The sequence below is a fragment of the Eumetopias jubatus genome, unplaced genomic scaffold (assembly GCF_037043125.1).
Source record: "Eumetopias jubatus isolate StellerSeaLion01/CBP00866 unplaced genomic scaffold, mEumJub1_p1.0 scaffold_8, whole genome shotgun sequence".
Lineage (NCBI taxonomy): Eukaryota > Metazoa > Chordata > Mammalia > Carnivora > Otariidae > Eumetopias > Eumetopias jubatus.
In genome coordinates, this window is record NW_028274814.1 from 130,753,943 (window position 1) to 130,774,307 (window position 20,365).

General features: G+C 48.7%; 1 protein-coding gene across 7 annotated transcripts; it reads right to left on the bottom strand.

Annotated features, from left to right (window-relative positions):
• Nucleotides 1–576: 576 nt before the first annotated feature.
• LOC148163814 (apolipoprotein L3-like) lies at nucleotides 577–18,263 on the bottom strand. Of its 7 annotated transcripts, none has more exons than XM_088025344.1 (7): nucleotides 18,189–18,263; nucleotides 17,810–17,958; nucleotides 11,291–11,446; nucleotides 5,946–5,988; nucleotides 5,655–5,763; nucleotides 4,553–4,679; nucleotides 577–1,538 (listed from the first exon to the last, which is right to left on the bottom strand). In XM_088025344.1, the coding sequence occupies exons 5-7, from the start codon at nucleotides 5,683–5,685 to the stop codon at nucleotides 677–679; spliced, it is 1,020 nt and encodes a 339-aa protein (XP_087881470.1). In that variant the 5' UTR covers nucleotides 5,686–5,763; nucleotides 5,946–5,988; nucleotides 11,291–11,446; nucleotides 17,810–17,958; nucleotides 18,189–18,263; the 3' UTR covers nucleotides 577–676. The 7 variants fall into 7 exon arrangements, with proteins under 7 accessions (XP_087881470.1, XP_087881471.1, XP_087881472.1 ...); XM_088025345.1 differs by having other exon boundaries at nucleotides 5,946–5,991; XM_088025346.1 differs by lacking the exon at nucleotides 11,291–11,446 and adding an exon at nucleotides 17,365–17,720 and having other exon boundaries at nucleotides 5,946–5,991.
• Nucleotides 18,264–20,365: the final 2,102 nt, after the last annotated feature.

Consider the following 20,365-nt stretch of genomic DNA (forward strand, 5'->3'; position numbering starts at 1 on the left):
CAGGGACCCCACCTCCTGGGTCTCCCTTTGTCTAGGGACAGTGGGGGGGTGGGGCTGGGAACCGGACATAGGATAGTGGGGACTTCTGAAGTCATCAGAGTGGCTGGCGGAGACAGACATCTAAGGGGATTGCATCCATGCTGACGGGGTCTGGTCCCTTGTGGGACGTGGCTGGGAGCCCCGGGTCGGGGTCACTTGCGACCAGGCTGCCAGCATCACAGTGGACAACCCTATTTGTCTTTGCTCAGATCGGTGGTCAAATCCTTCCCTGAGTAGCAATTGTCAGCTTCAGGAAGGCTCAGAACTAAGTATAAGGATGGCAAGATCAAACCCTTCATCTTCTCGCACATTCCAACAATTCTAACTTCATTATTCCTGGCCTTCCCGTCGCTTGTTCCTCCATGCCTCTCTTGATCCATGTCCCCTCTTGTCCTCTTTAGTCCAGTCCCCTCGCTCTCTAGCCCCCTCCCTCCTTATTCCAGGTTCCATGTTCCTTCCTCTTTTTGCCCAACCCCACCATCTGCGTTAACCCCTCCCTCACCGGGCTCAGCTATAGAAATACCAAACTCCTCAACACCCGAATCCAAATTCTTTATTTTGCCCTCTTTCCCCGTCTAATAAGGTACCGCCATGTCTTTGTCCCACACACGTCCCTGCTCCCTGCCCTGCTCGGGGATCATGGATTCGGGCCCTCCTTCAGACTTTCATAGATCTTGGTGAGCTCCTCCAACTTGTTCTCCAGCTCCCGGGCCTGCTGCCTCATCTTGTCAGCTGACTCGGCCTTTGCCCCCTTTTGCAAGTGCTCTGAGTCTTTCACAAGGTTGACCACATCCATTGCAAGGAAGAGACCTGCGGTGGCTGCACCCATGATCCGGGCTCCTTTGGTCATTCCAAGAGCAGTGCCTCCAAAAGCTTTCTGCACCTGCCTGCTACTTCGAACTGAGACTCTCTGAGCTCTCATGAGGCGCCTGGCATTGGCTACTAGGCGAGGTTTGACTTTGGCTAGCTTGATGGCATGAACATTCTTTGCAATGTTTTGCAGGGCTTGGATGCATTTACCTGTTGAGGAAGAAATCTGGGGTATGGTATCACACAGAACCTTGGCAACTACCTCCCCTTTGTCAAAATCAATTGATGTCAGGCGACTGGCTTGGGCTTTTGCGGATGACTCGCTTGAGTATTCCACGATGCTGGTGGACACTTGGGTCACAACAGATGCTGCTGCCAGCCCTGCTCCAACAGCCGAGAGTGCCAGACTGGCCCCTGCTGTGAAAGGTGCCAGACCCAGGCCAAGGATGGACAGGAGGCCAGATGCAGCGCCGGTGGAGCTGGCTACTATGTTGGAGATGGTGCAGTTCTTGTGAACCCTGTCAACATTATCTGCAAGCTCGTGGAGCTTTCTTATGCGCTCCTCAAGCTCCACTTTCAACTTGGGAAACTCACTCAAAAACCTCTCTCTAGCCAGCTGCTCTTCGGCCTCTGTATACATGGTTCTTTCCAGCTCGTTCAGACCTTCACGTAGGGCATCTGCCTCCTCCCTGTAACAGTGAAGGTCAAGTGATTAAGAAAAGCTGATCTGTAAAGGGGGCTTCATTCGACCTATCCCACATAAACCACAGAACGTTTACTATAAATCAAATGCAAAAGAATTTTACAAATGTAAAGAATTTGTCTTACAATGTTAAACACATTCTGTACATTGCTAATGTTCCATAACACACAGTAAGGGAATCAATAAGTACATGTCATCTTAAGATGCACTTAAATGGTGGGTATCTGATAAAGATGGCTTCCCAGGTCAACACAGTCAGTACCACAGCGTGTGTAGACTGGGAACTTGGTAGATGAACAAAGGGAAGTGGGGTTGGAGCAGAAAAACCTTCACTCGGAGAATCTTCGTGTGTACTGAAGGATGAACCTTACCCACAGAGAGGTCTGCCCTTTGCCCTTGACTAGGAAGTGATCTCTAGGTCTCCACCTAGGATGTCAAGGGTCCTAGAATGATAGGACAGTCTTCCTTTGCCTGGGACTTTGGCCACTCACTGGACAGCCTGACAAGATGAGGGGGGCTTTGGGTCATGTGCTGTCAGTTCTGACAGGAAGAGGAACTAGAAACTAACCTCCAGGGGGAGCTGAAGATGCCAAGTCAGCCATGCAGGGAGCAGGTGATTGAGCCCCATTAAAACTCTGTACTCTGAGGACGGGGTTGAAAAAGACTCTCTCCTTGACCAAACGTTATTCGGGCTCTCTGACACTCCTCTTGACTAGGCCTTGACCTTGGTCTTCTGTGCTCTGTCCTTGGCAGCCTGTCATGCCCAGTCTTAGCAAAAACCCTGTTAGGTCAGCTTAGTGAGAATCCACACACTCTTGATATCTAATCACCTCTGACATCTGATCAAATCCCACCTTTGTTGCAGAAGTCCTTGCCTGCCTTCAGGAAGAACATTATTGGGTCAGGTTAGCAAGAATCCCCCACCTTGATGTCTCCTCTTAGTGACTTCCCATGCCCTGCCCCCAGCCTGCTCCTTGGCTATAAATCCCCAGCTGTCTCCGCTGCATTCCCAGGTGAGCCCTGGGATTCCCTCTCCCCGATGACATCACTCTTGACGCCTAGGGCATGAATTAAGTCTTCTTTACGATATTAGTAAGTGTCACAATAATTGTTTACTTTCACAGTGTGAACTTCCCTGGTGGGCCATGCTCCACATCATTGTCACACACTGAGTACAGGACAGTAGGGCCTCCCAAGGGCAACGAAGCTTTGCGCTGGAAACCCTCCCAGACTCTGCCCCAAGTGTCTCTCTCTTTGGCTGATGGGAACCTGTATCCTTCCCTGTATCACAGGGTGACTGAGAGTGACAGCTCTGAGTGAGCTCTATGAGTGCTTCCAGGGCATCATCCAATCTCCGGGTGGTTTGGGGACCCCCCCCAATTTGCAGTTGGTGCCAAAAGTAAGGGCAGTCTTAGGGATTGTGTTCTCAGACTCTGCAGTTTGGTTAACTCTGGGTACTTGGAATTTAAGAAAACAAAACCGCAGAGCGAGAAGGGACCTTAATGATCATTTTGCTTGGCACCTGCTCTCTCTCCCAAGCCCCATGTCCTCTGCTGGGGACCAGGCGCTGCCCCAACTGACTGAGAAGCAGGACACCCACCACCCTGGTTCCCCTCAGACTCTCCAGCTCACACCATGGACTCCTGACCCACCACCCAGCACCCCCTCCCACACAGGTGTCACCCGCCTAAATCACACCTTAGCTGGTGACAGCTTTGTATGCATGTACACCAAGCCCATGTGCAACTCTATGACATCTCTTAAAGATGCAAGAGACGTTGACAACCTTCTATCTGAATCACTAAGCCAGAGAAGACCTGCTTTTGGGCAAGCTGGTGCAGGAAGTACTTTCCTCTTTGGTGGGGACTTCTCAGGCTCAGAATCCCCCAAAGATTACAGAATCGGCAGCTTCCCCCCGTGGAGCTGGAAGTTGTCACAAAGCCACACTGCCTCCTATTGGTCTGGGGCTGCTCTAGGGAGAAGAGAAGAGGCTTCCAAATGGGCGTCACGACTCCCCAGCTCCAAGGCAAGGTATGGAAGAAACAACCCCCATGGCCCCTGATGCCCAGCGGTGAGGAGATCAAAGAAGGGAGGGCAGAAATGTGCCCTCTCCCTCTCACAGGACCTCTGCTAGGTCCCTGGTCTCCTCAAGTTTTGTGCTCTAGAGCTTCACTCAGTTCCAGCCCTGCTGCCCAAGCCTACCTAGTCCTCCAACCTAGACCCCACAACCCCTTTGTGCATCCTAACCACCAACTCTGGCCCTGGTCCACGCCTCCTGGGCCTTTGGACAGGATGACTGCCCTTGGTTCCTCACCTTTGACCCCACAATTCACACAAAGTCCTTCGCCACAATCTTATCAGATTGCATTAGTGTGTCCATTGAACAAATGACAAATCTGAGACTCCAAGACATCCAGAGCCAGAGAGCCCCAAAGGTCGGCAGAGATAGAGTCAGGGTCCAACCCAGCTCGGTCCAATTCCACTCTAGCCTCTCTGCCTCATGGGTCAGCTGAATCCTGCATGTTCATGTAACTCCTTAGATGGGAGGGAAGACTCTAGTCCGAATCCCCAGGAGCACAGACTGAGGTGTCAGTGTTCTTCTGACTTGTCCCAGAAGAAGTCCTGCTTGGCCCTCATCTCTAGGAAGAAGACCCTTGGCCCCTGTCTCTTCTCGGCAATCTTCTAAGAAGTTAACATTAATTGAGACCCTACTATGTGTCAGTCACTATGCTAAGCACTTTACATGCATTATCTTCATTTCCTCCTGATAAAATTGAACAGATGAAGAGACAAAGGCAGAGACAGGCTCGCTCTATGTAAAGGACCAAGGTCACTCTGCAGGTTTCACCTTGTCTCAATCCGAGGCCATTCACTGTCAGTGAATGTCATGGAGGACATACTCCTCATGGATTGTTGAGAAGGAACATACTCAACCCCAACCCCAGGATACTGTCCCGCAGACACCAGGGTGACCATGCCAGGGTAACCCCGGAGGTTTACCTGGACAACGTGGCCTCCGTCAAGAATGCCTCCCAGGCTTCATGGTCAGTCAGCAGGAAGTGCAGTTCCTTGAAGCTCACTGTGTCCTGGACAGACTCAATGATATCCTCAAGAAGGCTTTTGCTCTCTAGATGGAAAGGAAAAAATGAAAGGTTATTTAGATTTTTCTTTTCCTGCTCCACTAAGGGAGAGGGAAAGCAGGGCTTAGCTGGGGGGAACCTACAGGGCTAAATAATGTGTATTTATTGATTGGGGGGTGGGGTGGCGGGGAATAGCTGAGAGCCGGCCTACGCAGGGTTACTGAGATCAATAGAATCAGGTCCTGCCCTGCTTTCATATCTCATAAGCAGGTGCTTATAGTCGGGACACAGGACAAGTGCCCTAACATAGCCATGGGGGGCCAGGGGTTGCTGGGGGAGGGGAGGTTTCTACCTGGAATTAACAGGTTCCAGGTAGAGGGGACAGCAACCATACGTAGGGAGGACATACTGTGTGGCAGGTCCTGGCCCAAACCTCATAAACACATCGGAAATATTCTCATTTTACAGGTAAGGTTAGGTAAGGCACTCCAGGTCACACAGGTGGGAGGTGGCAAAGGCCAGACTGGGGTCCAGGTCAGTGGCCCACTGACCATCACAGAGCAGTCAGGCTGGCAACAGGGTGAGACCTGGAGGGAACAGCCTCTGCTGTGAAGCCCCACAGTCATCCTTAGCCATGCTGGAGGCTTGGACAGGGCAAGAGGGCAGGAGAAGCCTCCAAGGTTGCTGGTCTACCTCCTCCCCCTGCCCTGCCTCAGGACCCCTCTCTTCCCTCCTTTCCCCTCTGCTGTCCCCCACCTCCCAGTGGGCTCTCCTGGCCTCACTTCTGGGTCATTTGATGGATTTGATGGGCGGCAGGGGGAGGGAGGAAGTGAGCATCTCAACCATGACCCTGAGGAGACAGGAGGGAGGTGTCCCCTACAGACCCCTGGGCTGGGGACTCCCTTTGACCCCCGCTTAGGGGCTCAAGGAAGCTCTTCAAGGGACTGATTCCTCTTAGGATAACTCAGCTGGAGGCATCCCCACAATTCCAGGAATCATCCAGAGAAGTGGAGGTTGACTACCTGGGCAGAGCTCACGGGCTCCTGAGGCCATGGTGCCAGCAGTGGGATCTGAGCGTTTTCGCAACAGCTCGCCTCTGCGTCCCGGCTAGAAGGCGGGGTTGCTTCACCCCTGGGGGAGAGAGAACAAATCGTGGGGTCAAATGGGAGCCAGCTGTGGCAGCAGGAAGCGGCGAGGGGCCAGGTCTCTGGTGGTTCCCTCCAGGATGGCTACCAATGCCAAAGTAGACTTTCCCTGACGTGTTTGTCTGTCCACTGACTTCTGCCGGCCGCTATTTAAGGGAAGTTACTCACCTCACTCCAGCTCACTCCCAAGCCAAGTCGGGGTCCTGTCGTCCTGCTGGGCCACAAGAAGAAGATAATCAGTCAGGGAGACTGCCATCTGAGAAGTTATAGGAGCAATAAAACCAAACACAGAACAAAACATGGGAAGAAGTGTCCTGGAAGTTTGGGAGGTCAGAAACACGTGTGTTTGCTAATTGATAAGAGCTAATATTGATCAAGTACCTATGACAGGCAGGGCTCCTTGTGTGTTCCCTCACTGAATAGCCACACACACTCCATGAGGTCGGTGCTCTTGTGGCTCCCACGTTAAGGTGGAGGAAACCACCACCTGAACTTAGGTTAGCCCAAGTTTTCACAATAGTGCTAGAGCCTGGACGTGAACCCGGGTGTCTCTGATCCAAAGTCCATGTTTGTGATGACTGTGCTCTACTCCCTTTAACATACATAAACATTTATTTATGTACAGTTGACCTTTGAACAACACAGGGGTTAGGGGTGATGACCCCCAATCCCCGTGCAGTCAGATTCATGCATAACTTCTGACTTTTCCAAAACTTAACTACTAAGAGCCTCCTCTTGACTAGAAGCCTTACCGATAACATAAACAGCGGATCAACACATAGTTTGTATGTTATATGTATTATGTACTGTATTCTTGCAACAGAGTAAGCTAGAGAAAAGAAAATGTTAAGAAAATCACGAGGAAAGGAAAGTACATATACAGTACTGTACATATAGTAAATGAAAAAATCTGCGTAGAAGTAGATCTGTGTTATTCAAACCCGTGTTTTTCAAGGGCCAACTGTATATGTGTTTATTTGTAAATGACTCTTCTCATTCCACAATGATGTCTTACATCGTGAACCAGGCTTTGTCTGGATCAATTTCCTGGTGCCACAGGTTCCCAAAGCCTGTGTCCTCCCTGCTTCTGCAAGATACTTCGTCCCACAGAACTTGGGGTCCTGCTAGGTCCTGGCACAATGCCTACAGCCCCACTGTGGATTGTCAAGCCTTCCTGATAATGCGCCGTCTTCTCTGCTGTCCTCCCCCGACTTTGAACCTTAGACTGCTTCTAATTCTTTATCGAATGATAGAGCAAAGAACAATCTCCTTGTATAAAACTTTGCATTTTGCATTTGAGATTGTTTCCTTAAGACGTTTCTACAAGCAGGAGGACTGGGTCAGCAGGTATCAAGACGTACAAAGTTTTTCATACCTAGAGCCACACTGTTATAAAAATATCATACAATTCACATTCACACTCACAGTAGATGAGGGTGTCCACCGTTCCATTCATACCAGTTCCTCATAGTCTTTTTTAGAAAACAGACCCTTATAGAGAGAGAATTTATTTTAGTTCTGTTATTATTTTGCCTCGGGAAATGAGGAAAGACAGCAAATATTGATTAAGTTTAAGCATTCATATTTTAAGTTTACTTCTTTTTTTTAGTAATCTCTACACCCAATTTGGGACTCGAACTCACAACCCCAAGGTCAAGAGTCCCATGCTTTTCCAAAGGAGCCAGCCAGGCGCCCCTAGACACTATTTGAAGAAGGCAAAAGAGCATTTTTCAACTACCCCTCCTGAGACCTGACTGAAATGATAGTAAAGGTACTGGTAGGTATAAAAATAACTAATGATAAGAGTGACTCATATTTATAGCCTATGCACTGCATTGGTGATTGCTCTAAGGCTTTACAAATAATGACCTGTCTTCTTCAAATAATCATTGAGTTGGGGATCATTTGCATCCCTATTTACAGATAAGGAAACTAAAGCACAGACTACATGATTTGCCCCTTACTAGAAATCTAGTAAGGGGTAGACTGGGTTCAAACCTGCCTACTGGACTCAAGAACCCACACACTGCCTCCCCTCATTCTGCTGCCAATAAGAAAGGAGAACGGGGCCAACAGGAGTCCAGAGGCTTAGACAAATGTTTGAATGCAGATTGGATGCAGAACTGATAGCTGAATAAAGAAGACAAGAAGGAGGTGCCTTCAGAAAAACAGAGAGAGGACAAACAGGCAAGAAGAATGGTCTGATAGGCAGAGCTTCAGAGAGGGAGACTAGAGATGAGAGGAAGGTGGAGGGGAAGCAGGAATAAGGTTACCAACCCTACACCGATCCTATATTCTCAGCAGCCTAAGTCTACACCAGAAGGGGAAAAGCATAATTGAAAGACTCTGGCATCTAGGGGGTGCTATTCCAATCACTCTACAGGGAAGCCTGTCAGTCAAGTTACCTCTCTCTTAAATATTAATGGGCAATCTAGGATCAGATATATAAGAAAGACAACGAGATGGAAAGGGTGGCTACGATAAATAAAAAATGACACCAGAAGTGGTGCCTGGCTGGCTCAGTCGGTAGAGCCTGCAACTCTTGATCTCAAGGTCATGAGTTCAAGACCCATGTTGGGCATAGAGCTTACGTTATAAAAAAGCCACAATAACAAAAATCAACTGGACTTAATAAACCTTCAAAACAATGCTACTAGAAGAAACACATAATTTTGATTATGGAGAATATTGTTTTAAACCTTGAACCAACGTCCTCAGGGAGATTAGAAAGGTATTGTCCTCATAAAATGGGAACAGGATGTACCGAAAAGGGAAAAAAATAATGGGACAAAAAAGAGATCTTGGGAATTAAAAAGAAGTCTCGGGAAAGGTTGGAAAAGTCAACGAAAACGTCCAGAAAGTAAAACAAAAAAGTGACAGAAGAAATGAAACTAAATGAGGAATGACAAGTTACCAAGGCTATCAATTCTTAGAAAATTACTTTAGAAAGAGCTGTAGAAACGAAAAAAAAAAAATAGTTTGCGTGTCTATGGGGTGAGGTGGAGGATAATAACCAAGAAACCAAGAGACAGAAAGCTGAGGTCCAGGAGACAGGAAAATTAACATAGACAGAAAGGAATCCAAGGAATACAGCTGGGCATACGGAAGGCCGAGAGAGCAACCAGCCCAGGATAGAATAAGAAGTGAAGAGTTCTATGGGCAAAGGGGACTTGACATAATACTTATATAATGCACAGTTCAAAAGAATTGAGGAAATGTTGAAGGCAAACTTGCAAGGGGTCAAAACATAGGCAATTAGAAAATCAGGAAAAACTAAAACTGTACAAGAAAACATGTGCATCTGTATTTCACAAGTTAGCTCTACAGTAACCAATACTGAAAACATCACACATGTGTAAACATTCTTGTTTGATTTTTAACTTCTAGAACAAAAGACACCATTTAAATATGAGAACTAAATGCACTTGTATGTAAATATCTAAATTAAAGTACAATGATGGAAGTTGGGAGCTGAAGCATTGAAGAGAGGAGGAGGATTAATAGTCTCATTTTACAAAGTGAGGAGTCCAAAAATACTGGCTGCAATGGAGAGGCTAGGAAGTGCAGATGGAAGAAAAAAGAAAAAAGAAACAAAGGTGTAAGTAAATTGCTTACGACTAGAAGGGTTTCTAATTGAGGACATAAAATCAGTGATAGCATAATATTAGGAGAAGGTGGGGAGATGTATAAGAAATAGTATAAAAATAAGTGAAGTCATTATCTGTCTTGGTAAGAAATAAATAACTCATATCAAAATTTAAAAATCAAGAGAAAGAACATTGGGGTGCATGTGCCCCTTTTTTTAACTACATCTGTATCTTTGAGGTAAATACCCAGTAGTGCAGTTGCTGGGTCATAGGGTAGATCTCTTTTTAACTATTTGAGGAACCTCCATACTGTTTTCCAGAGTGGCTATACCAGCTTGCATTCCCACCAACAGTGTAGGAGGGTTCCCCTTTCTCCGCATCCTCACCAACATTTGTTGTTTCTTGCCTTGTCAATTTTTGCCATTCCAACTGGTGTAAGGTGGTATCTCAATGTGGTCTTGATTTGAATTTCCCTGATGGCTAATGATGTTGAACATTTTTTCATGCGTCTCTTAGCCATTCGTATGTCTTCTTTGGAGAAGTATCTGTTCATGTCTTCTGCCCATTTTTTGACTTGATTATTTGTTTTTGGGCTGTTGAGTTTGAGGAGTTCTTTATAGATCTTGGATACCAGCCCTTTCTCTGTAGTGTCATTTGCAAGTATCTTCTCCCATTTCGTGGGCTGCCTCTTTGTTTGGTTGATTGTTTCCTTTGCTGTGCAGAAGGTTTTTATCTTGATGAAGTCCCAAAAGTTCATTTTTGCTTCTGTTTCCCTTGCCTTTGGAGACGTGTCTTGAAAGAAGTTGCTGTGGCTGATGTCGAAGAGGTTACTGCCTATGTTTTCCTCTAGGATTTTGATGGATTCCTGCCTCACATTGCGGTCTTTCATCCATTTAGAGTTTATCTTTGTGTATGTTGTAAGAGAATGGTTGAGTTTCATTCTTCTGTATATAGCTGTCCAATTTTCCCAGCACCATTTATTGAAGAGACTGTCCTTTTTCCATTGGATATTTTTTCCTGCTTTGTCGAAGATTAGTTGTCCATAGAGTTGAAGGTCCATATCTGGGCTCTCTATTCTGTTCCATTGGTCTGTATGTCTGTTTTTGTGCCAGTACCATGCTGTCTTGGTGATCACAGCTTTGTAACATAGCTTGAAATCAGGCAACATGATGCCCCCAGCTTTGTTTTACTTTTCAACATTTCCTTGGTGATTCAGGGTCTTCTCTGGTTCCATACAAATTGTAGGATTGTTTGTTCCAGCTCTGTGAAAAATGCCATTGGTATTTTGATCAGGGTGGCATTGAAAGTATAGATTGCTCTGGGCAGCATAGACAGTTTAGCAATGTTTATTCTTCCGATCCATGAGCATGGAATGTTTTTCCATCTTTTTGTGTCTTCTTCAATTTCTTTCATAAGTGTGCTGTAGTTTCTAGAGTATAGACCCTTTACCTCTTTGGTTAGGTTTATTCCAAGGTATCTTATGGTTTTTGATGTTATTGGAAATGGAATCGATTCCCTAATTTCTCTTTCCACAGTTGTGTTGTTAGTGTCTAAGAAAGCAACTGATTCCTGTGCATTGATTTTGTATCCTGCCACATTACTGAATTGCTGTATGAGTTCTAGTAATTTGGGGCTGGAGTCATTTGGGTTTTCCACAGAGTATCATGTCATCTGTGAAGAGAGAGAGTTTGACTTCTTCTTTGCCAATTTGAATACCTTTTATTTCCACAATAGCCAAACCGTGGAAGGAGCTGAGATGCCCTTCAACAGACAAATGGATAAAGAAGATGTGATCCATATATACGATGGAATATTATTCAGTCATCAGAAAGGATGAATACCCACCATTTGCATGGACATGGATGGAACTGGAGGGGATTATGCTAAGTGAAATAAGTCAAGCAGAGAAAGACAATTATCGGGCACCTGGGTGGCTCAGTCGTTAAGCATCTGCCTTCGGCTCAGGTCATGATCCCGGGGTCCTGGGATCGAGCCCCGCATCGGGCTCCCTGCTCAGCGGGAAGCCTGCTTCTCCCTCTTCCACTCCCCCTGCTTGTGTTCCCTCTCTCACTGTGTCTCTCTCTGTCAAATAAATAAATTTAAAAAAAAAAGAAAGACAATTATCATATGGTTTCACTTACTTGTGGAACATAAGGAACAGCATGCAGGACATTAGGAGAAGGAAGGGGAAAATGAAGGGGGGGAATCGGAGGGAGAGATGAACCATGAGAGACTATGGGCTCTGAGAAACAAACTGAGGGTTTCAGAGGGGAGGGGAAGGGGGGATGGGTTAGCTCGGTGATGGGTATTAAGGAGGGCATGTACTGAATGGAGCACTGGGTGTTATACGCAAACAATGAACCCTGGAACACTACATCAAAAGCTAATGAAGTACTGTATGGTGACTACCATAACATAATAAAATTAATTAATTAATTAATTAATTAATTAAATATTACCAAAGCCAGAGGACAAGCATCAAAGGTGGGAGCAGGGTCGTCCAAGAAAATACATGCTTTTCCTCTTCTGTGTAAAGAAACATGTATAGAATATCTCTTAAGTTCATAAAAGTCTATGATTATTACTAAATACAGAAGCTGAAGAAAGACACGTTGTTCTGCTTACAATATGAATGCAGTTTCTGGGTCCTACCCTAATGCAGAGGCATTCAATAGATATGCTGAGCCAAAAATGAAAAAAAAAAAAAAACCCAACCGTATTTTAAGCTACTTAAGTTTGGTTCAGAATTTCAGGGTATACTTTGGTGAAAACACAATAATTTTATTAAGAATCTTGTGCTTCGGGCGCCTGGGTGGCTCAGTTGGTTAAGCGACTGCCTTCGGCTCAGGTCATGATCCTGGAGTCCCGGGATCGAGTCCCGCATCGGGCTCCCTGCTCGGCAGGGAGTCTGCTTCTCCCTCTGACCCTCTTCCCTCTCGTGCTCTCTATCTCTCATTCTCTCTCTCTCAAATAAATAAATAAAATCTTTAAAAAAAAAAAAAAAAAAAAAGAATCTTGTGCTTCATCTTTCACTAACTGTTTTGTAATAGGCATAAATGTTAGCCTTAAATTTATTGTACATTTTTAGTTCAGGTTAGAATTTGTGTATGTGTCTGTAAAAAGGTTTTGAATTCAAATTAAATATTCTTATTGCCAGAAAGGTCAGTAAATTTACCTAATAAAAAAACCCTTCTATCACTGGCCTGCTTGGCTGGCTCAATCAGTAGAGCGTGTCTCTTGATCTTGGGGTTGTGAGTTCAAGCCCCACGTTGGGTGTACAGATTACTTAAAAAGAAAACCTTTAAATAAAAATAATAATAATAATAAACATCAAGAGAAAGCAATTAGCTATCGTGGTTGAGACTACCTGCTTTGCACCAGGCACCGTTCTAAGGGCTTTGTATGCATTAACTCCTATATTAGTTCTCCCCATGACTCTGTGAGAAAAGGAACTGAAGCTCAGAAATGTTAAGTAATTTACCCAAAGCACCCAGCTAGTGCCAGAGCCAGAATTCAAATCCAGACTCCCTCTCCAGAGCCTACACTTTCATTGACTATTCTGTCTCCCAGTGTGATATAGAATATCATTTAAAGATACTGATTAACCACCTAACGAAAAAGCAACAAATTATAAGTAATCACTTTTAATTGGGAAAGTGGGTGAACAGAGCCCTCAGTACTAATTGATTTGGTTTAACCATATGCACTTATTACTTTGATTTCTTTTTTAATTTTAAGAAAGCGGTAGTCGTGGTATAGCAGTGAGTTAACAGCCAACCGCAATAATGGGTTAGTTTCTGGCACTACCACTGTACAGATGATGGGAGCAGTTGGACCAAGTGCCCCTAAGAAATAAGCCTGACTCCTGATGTGACAATTGTCATCGTGGGAGAAACCTCAGTGGTTGATGAAAGTAAGTTGTCTAAGAAAAGTGGCATGATAACGTAGGTTAAACTCGGGTAATCAGAGTGAACTCCACCCTTCCACAGATAAATGTTCTAGCAGTGCCTCGCCCACTCACACAGGCACCCATGGGTTTTTCTCCACTCAAAGGTAGCAAGACTCCTTGGAGGGAAGCTGAATTCCACGGGCCTTCAATATCCCCTCGTCCAGAAGGAAAGGATGCTTCGGGCATGTTCAGAACAGGGCTCAATAGAGGCACCCACTGGTAATCCTACCAAATTACATAGAATAATAATGATACTTGATAAGGATTATTAAGATCATGTTTAATTGGGTCAGGCTGAGTCTGTGAAAGGCCATGAGTTCCTAATAACGTCCAAAAGAGAAGAGCTGACACAAAGTATACACAAAAGATAAAAAGTTGTAATGCAAAAAGGAGTTAGTGTAATGGGAATTGTTTAGTTGTTAATTAATCCTAATAAGAAGGGGAGTCTTTTTTAATAAAGATTTTATTTGTTTATTTGAGAGAGTTAAAAAGAGAGAGAGAGCATGAATGAGGGAGAAGGAGAGGGAGAAGCAGGCTCCCCACTGAGCAGGGAGCCCGATGTGGGGCTCGATCCCAGGACCCTGGGAGCATGACCTGAGCCACAGGCAGAGCTGCCCAGGTGCCCCAAGAAGGGGAGTCTTAATACATATGGGCATTTTTCCTTCTGTTTCTTTATATGACTGTTTATAAGGGAGAGAAAGAAAAAAGAAGAGGCCCGGACATTGGCAGGCCAGCCTGGCACTCGCACCAGCCGGTGCTCTTCTCTGTTGGACATAAATAATCTCACTGAATACCAACCTCAGACAAGGTTACTCTGAGACCATGACAAAGGGAGTAGGGCAAGGTCACTTCATAGTTTCCTCTAACCACAAAAGCAAGGTCTCTGTGCCACCCACAAAACACCAAAAGCTCCGTCCCTTGGCCAAAAGAGAATGGCCGTTATTTCTTTTTCTTTTCTTTTAAGATTTTATTTATTTATTTGACAGAGAGAGAGAGAGAGAGAGCACAAGCAGGGGGAGGGCAGAGGCAGAGGGAGAAGCAGACTCCCCTTAAGCAGAGAGCCTGAAACGGGGCTTGATTCCAGGACCCTGGGATCATGACCTGAGCCAAAGGCAGATGCTTAACCAACTGAGCCACCCAGGCACCGCTTTTTTCTTTCTTTTAACTTAAATTGAATTAATTAACATATAATGTATCATTAGTTTCAGAGGTAGAGGTCAGTGATTCATCAGCCTTATATAATACCCAGTGCTCGTTACATCACATGCCTCCTTAATTGTCCATCACCCAGTTATCCCAACCCCCGCCCCCCAGGAACCCTCTGTTTGTTTCCTATGATTACGAGAGTCTCTTACGGTTTGTCTCCCTCTCTGATTTTGTCTTGTTTTATTTTTCCCTCTCTTCCCCTATGACCCTCTGTTTTGTTTCTTAAATTCCACATATGAGTGAGATCATATGATAATTGCTACTGTAAACATTGGGGTGCAGGTGCCCCTTCAGATCCCTACATTTGCATCTTTGGGGTAAATACCCAGTAGTGCAATTGCTGGATCATATGGTAGCTCTATTTTCAACCTTTTGAGGAACCACCATACTGTTTTCTGGAGTGGCTGCACCAGCTTGCATTCCCACCAGCAGTGTAAGAGGGTCCCCCTTTCTCTGCATCCCCGCCAACACCTGTCCTTTCCTGACTTGTTCATTTTAGCCATTCTGACAGGTACGAGGTGGTATCTCATTGTAGTTTTGATTTGCATTTCCCTAATGTTGAGTGATGTTGAGCACATTTTCATGTGTCTGTTGGCTGTATGGTTGTGTTCTTTGCAGAAATGTCTGTTCATGTCCTCTGCCCAATTCTTGATTGGATTCTTTGTTCTTTGGGTATTGCATCTGACAATTTCTGTATAGATTTTGGACACTCGCTCTTTATCTGATAAGACATGGCTGTTATTTCTTTAGCAAGCTTTGTCCCCATTCTGCCCTCTCCTTCTATAGGGAACATTTCCAGAGACACCCACAGACAGAATTGCCCCTACCTTCGGCAGCACCCCATCTAGAGCGGCCCTGTTTCCTTAGAGCCTCCCCCAAAGCACCTGACCAAAGCCCAAATCCTAGAATCACTTCTAACGCCCTCTTACTCCCTCACTGAGAGATATCAACAACTGCGGGAGTATCCCCGGTGGGTCAAGGCTCAAGGGCACTGACCAGAAGGCTGTAGATATACGTCCTAGATACACATGGCTTCTGTCAGGAAAGGAGGAAAGCATAAACACAGTCAGCTGTCAGGGGAAAAAGGCAGGCCCAGCGAGGAGGGGTCGGCTCCCAGCAGGTTCCTTTCTCTCCCCAAGCCCCTCTTGCTCTGGTCATTTCCTGACACCTATGCATGTCCAGCTGCCAATCTTTGCTCTTAGCCTTGGTCTTAACAACACAGTGGTTCTCATGACCTTTGCTACTTTCCTGCCCACCAGTTCCCATGAAACTCCGACCTCCTCCAAGGCCACCTGCAGCACCCTCCCCCTGCGGCCTCTCATCTTAGGACCTGGATTCAGGAATGTGTTTTCTGGGCGCCTTTGCAGTGAGGGGTGACTGTACAGCCCAGTCTTGGCCAACAAGACACAAGGGAAGTCAGTTTAGGGGGTCCCGGGGGCCTTCCTTGCTGTAAGGCACAGTTGGGAGAGGAGAGTTGGCTGGCCCCTTTCTCCTTCTTCTGCTTGTCACATGACCGGGGGCCGGGGGGGGGGGGGGCGTGGGAAGAGCCAAATGACACCATGAAGCAAAGGACCAAGAGCAAACGCAGAGGGCGCCTGGGTGGCTCAGTCGTTAAGCGTCTGCCTTCGGCTCGGGTCATGATCCCAGGGTCCTGGGATCGAGTCCCACATCAGGCTCCCTGCTCAGCGGAAAGCCTGCTTCTCCCTCTCCTGCTCCCCCTGCTTGTGTTCCTGCTCTCGCTGTCTCTCTCTCTCTGTCAAATAAATAAATAAAATCTTTAAAAAAAAAAAAAAGAGCAAGGGCAGAGAGCAGGAGGAGCGAGCGGGCAGAAAGAGCCGAACGCTGGATGACGCCAAACCTTTGCAGATGTGTCTGCACTCCGGGTCCCATCCCTCCCGTCCTCTGCCATTCTTGGCCCGGCCCTGACCCTCGTGTTGGGCCTCAGCTGGGTGTGATGCTGGACAATGCTCCCTCCTGCCTGATTAGTACCCGCGGTGTCCCTGGCTAGCCTGCAGATTCGTCAGTTCCCAGCAAGGCTGTCAGGAGGAGGAGGGGAGCCAGCCCCTGCCCACCTGCATGGCCCACACGGGACACGGAGCCCTCCCATCCCCACCGGCTCTGTCTATGCTCTCCAGAGGCAGCCGGACACGGATTCGCACCAGAGCATCTCCCTGCAAGCGACTGCATGCATGCTCCTCGGACAGGGAGGAAAGGGGAGCCTAAGACAGGATCAGGTTCACACTCCTCAGCCTGGCCTCCACCCCGGGCTCCCTAAAGCTCCCGCTCCTATCTTCGTCACTCCTCCCGCCCGGCCTCCGTGTCGCCTTGGTCATCAAGGACCCCTCACTTCCCTGCTTCTTTTACTTTTTCTTTTTTAATTTGTATTTTATAGGCTCCACTCCCCACGTGGACCTTGAACTCACATAGGGCCCTGAGATCCAGAGTCACAGGCTCTACCTACTAAGCCAGCCCGGCGCCCCTCCTTGCTTCTGATCCCACCTCAGCCTCCAGGCCTTTGCTTGGCTGCTCCGTCCCCCCGGAATGCCTTTCCCCACCTCCCTCACCTTGTACAAGTTTACCTGTGCTTAGAGGCCCAGCCCAACCCCTGCCTCCCCTGCAGGCTGCCCCCACTGACTCCCCGGGCTCCCCTTGAACGTGCACTGTCCTGACTGCAGTCCTCTGTGTGTTCTCCTCTGCTGGACTCTGAGCACTGGCGGGGGCCTGTCTACTCCCTCCCGCACCTCCTGTTCCAGGGCCTGCCGGGGTACCCGCTGCGCCTGCTCTCCAGCCCGCAGCCGGGCTCCGACCCGAGGGGGGACAGCACAGCACCCCCAGCTTCACTCACCCGTGAGCAATTCCCCTTGTTTTCTTGTCTGTCTTGATGAGAAGCTCGCGCTGGCCGAGAACAAGTCAGACTATGCCTCAGATTTCACATGAATTACCCTCCTGATTTAATGTGCTTTGGACAATTCTATCAGATTTCTGGGAGTTTCCATGAGCACCCCGACATCCACCTTCCTTGTGGATTACCTGCTCAGGTCGCAGACAGTTTGGAACCTGGGCTGAGCAGTGTCCCCCTCCTCTCCACTGTTTTGGGGCACAGGGGGAGGGGGGAAGCAGTCAGACAAACCCAGGTTCGAATCCGGGCTGTGCCCCTGCTTAGCGTGGGACCTGGAGCTGGAGCTTCAGGTTCCCTCTCATCTATAAAATCGAGACAACACAGGATCTTTCTTTAAAGAGCTATATGGAGGGTGAGGAGATGGGCAGGGGCCCCTACCCTCCCAGCTTACCCAGGGATGTTCCTCTGACTGAGCTGAAGCACATCCAGCGGTTCTTGGCTGTGAGGACCCAGCTACGAGTCTGTGCAGTAACCACACCTCGGGGCCCAAATATGTCCGGGACCTGAATTGGAAACTGAAAGTGTCCACTTCCAAGCAGCCTGCGGTGAAACAACACAACTGGGTGGGGCTTGTCCAGGCATCCTACCCAGCCTCGGCTGTCCTGACTCCCTCAAAGGACCTTCTAGGTCCTTCTCTGCTCTGCCCTTCCTGCCACTGATAGACTGTGGGACCCTCAGCAAATGACTCCCCGCCGCAGACCGCCCCCCCCCCCGTGGGCTTGTTCCCAGCCCCCTCCTCTCTGTCCCTCCCACCTGACTCCCCAGCATACCTGCCTTATGCAACTTCCTGTCCCCAGGCATACCAGGTGTTCACGACATACTTGCCCTGTTGCAGCCACTCAACGCCACACCCATGTGGCTTCTAGGTATTTCCTGATGCAGATCTGTCTGCCAGGAGCACCTGCTCCTACCACCTGGAAAAATCATGCTCATGCTTCAAAGCCCAAATCGAGCATCACCTCCTCTGAGAAGCCCCCCAGCACACTCCCTGGCAGAGTCCCTGTGCCCTACTCTGCTCCCATGGCGCCTGGGTGAGGGGCTGAAATCCCCTGCTCGGGTCACCGTGCCCGTGTCTTCCCCCCACCCCTTTGGATCTAATCAGGTCTCTCTAGCCTTGTCCCTGATGTCAGGACAGCCCCAGGAGGCCCGCGCTTGGTGGCCCAGTGCTATTTGCAAGGATGCAGACGTTTGCGGGAGAGGGCTCAGGAAACACTGCTGTTTTCTACCCCGCTTGTTTCCGCTGGACGACAGATCTCTTTCTCGTTAAACGAGGACTTTTCCAGGAAGGCTAGCGTCAGGAAACAGCAAATGGAAACAGCCAGCGAGGCCTCCCTCCCGCGTGGGCCCCCGAGCAGAGCAGCCGCCGTGGACAGAGCTGAGTGTGCGCCAGGCGCCGTGCGGGCCCGTCCACGTTCCCGCGGCGGCTCTAGGAGACAGCGGCCCCCTGCACCGATAGAGACGCCGCGGGGAAAGGGTCCCACGGCTTCTGAGATGTGCAGCCGCTGGACGGCTGTGCGCTTTGCCCCTGCGACCACGGAAGCCAACCTGACCCTTCCATCCGGGCAAATGTCCCCGGGGCATCGAGGCTCCTCCCCCAGCCTGTGAGGGAGGGACAGAGTGATGGAATGATGACATAAGAATCGCCCCCATGGTTTGTGATGATCACCCTGTGGGTGGGCCGGGAGCTCGGGCTGAATTTGCAGATGGGGAAAGCCAGGTGAGGGGACAGGTGGTGGCTTTGGGAAGGAGCCGAAACCCAAGGCCACGTTGACATTGTGCCCTCTGACACTTGCTTGAACTACTGTTTTGTCCACCTCTCCTTCTTTGGTTACTTCTCGGTCATTTTTTCGGTAACCGTAACCTCCCTTCCTCCGGATTCTTCTCCCTTTCCCTAGCACGCCCTTGGCGTGACACCCGATGAAACCTCTGTGAGATGCAGAACGCGATGCAATGTCCGGAGGACCTGCGGCCCGATGGTCTCACGCCCGTGCAGAAATGGCCTCCGGACATCGACGGGCTCCAGGAACACGGCCCCGCGGTGGAGCGACCAGGCTGGGGCTGCAGACACGTCAGGTGAGGATTAGGCATCGTTGGACTGCAGGGACAAGTGCCGAGTCCACCCCACTGGGGGACGCTAAAGAGCCAGTGACTATAAAATACGGCTCCACTTGACCCCCAAGGATCCCAAGAAAAGTCACCCGGGATGACTACAGCTCCAGAGTCGGGGGTCTTGGCAAAATCTTTGGTCAATAAGCCATCTCAGCCCACTGGGAAGGCAACCCCACCTCAGTGGGAGAGTCAGCCTCACGTTGCTGAGGGACGAAGGAGTCTGGCAGACGCCTCAGCATCATCAGGCGGAGGCTGGGAGAGTCAGCAGATGGGGGCACGCAACCAGCACCCCCACCCAGTCTCTCCATCCCATGGGGACGCGGGCTTGGCTCACATGCTGGACCTTATGACTTGTGTTTCAGAGCAGGGACCCCACCTCCTGGGTCTCCCTTTGTCTAGGGACAGTGGGGGGGTGGGGCTGGGAACCGGACATAGGATAGTGGGGACTTCTGAAGTCATCAGAGTGGCTGGCGGAGACAGACATCTAAGGGGATTGCATCCATGCTGACGGGGTCTGGTCCCTTGTGGGACGTGGCTGGGAGCCCCGGGTCGGGGTCACTTGCGACCAGGCTGCCAGCATCACAGTGGACAACCCTATTTGTCTTTGCTCAGATCGGTGGTCAAATCCTTCCCTGAGTAGCAATTGTCAGCTTCAGGAAGGCTCAGAACTAAGTATAAGGATGGCAAGATCAAACCCTTCATCTTCTCGCACATTCCAACAATTCTAACTTCATTATTCCTGGCCTTCCCGTCGCTTGTTCCTCCATGCCTCTCTTGATCCATGTCCCCTCTTGTCCTCTTTAGTCCAGTCCCCTCGCTCTCTAGCCCCCTCCCTCCT

Excerpts from the sequence above, each read along its gene's own strand:
- LOC148163814 (XM_088025343.1), bottom strand. The coding sequence starts at position 5,685 with ATGGCCTCAGGAGCCCGTGAGCTCTGCCCAG. Across the intron at positions 4,680-5,654 it reads AGCCCGTGAGCTCTGCCCAG|AGAGCAAAAGCCTTCTTGAG; the intron begins GTAGTCAACCTC and ends CTTTCCATCTAG. Across the intron at positions 1,539-4,552 it reads ACGGAGGCCACGTTGTCCAG|GGAGGAGGCAGATGCCCTAC; the intron begins GTAAACCTCCGG and ends TCACTGTTACAG.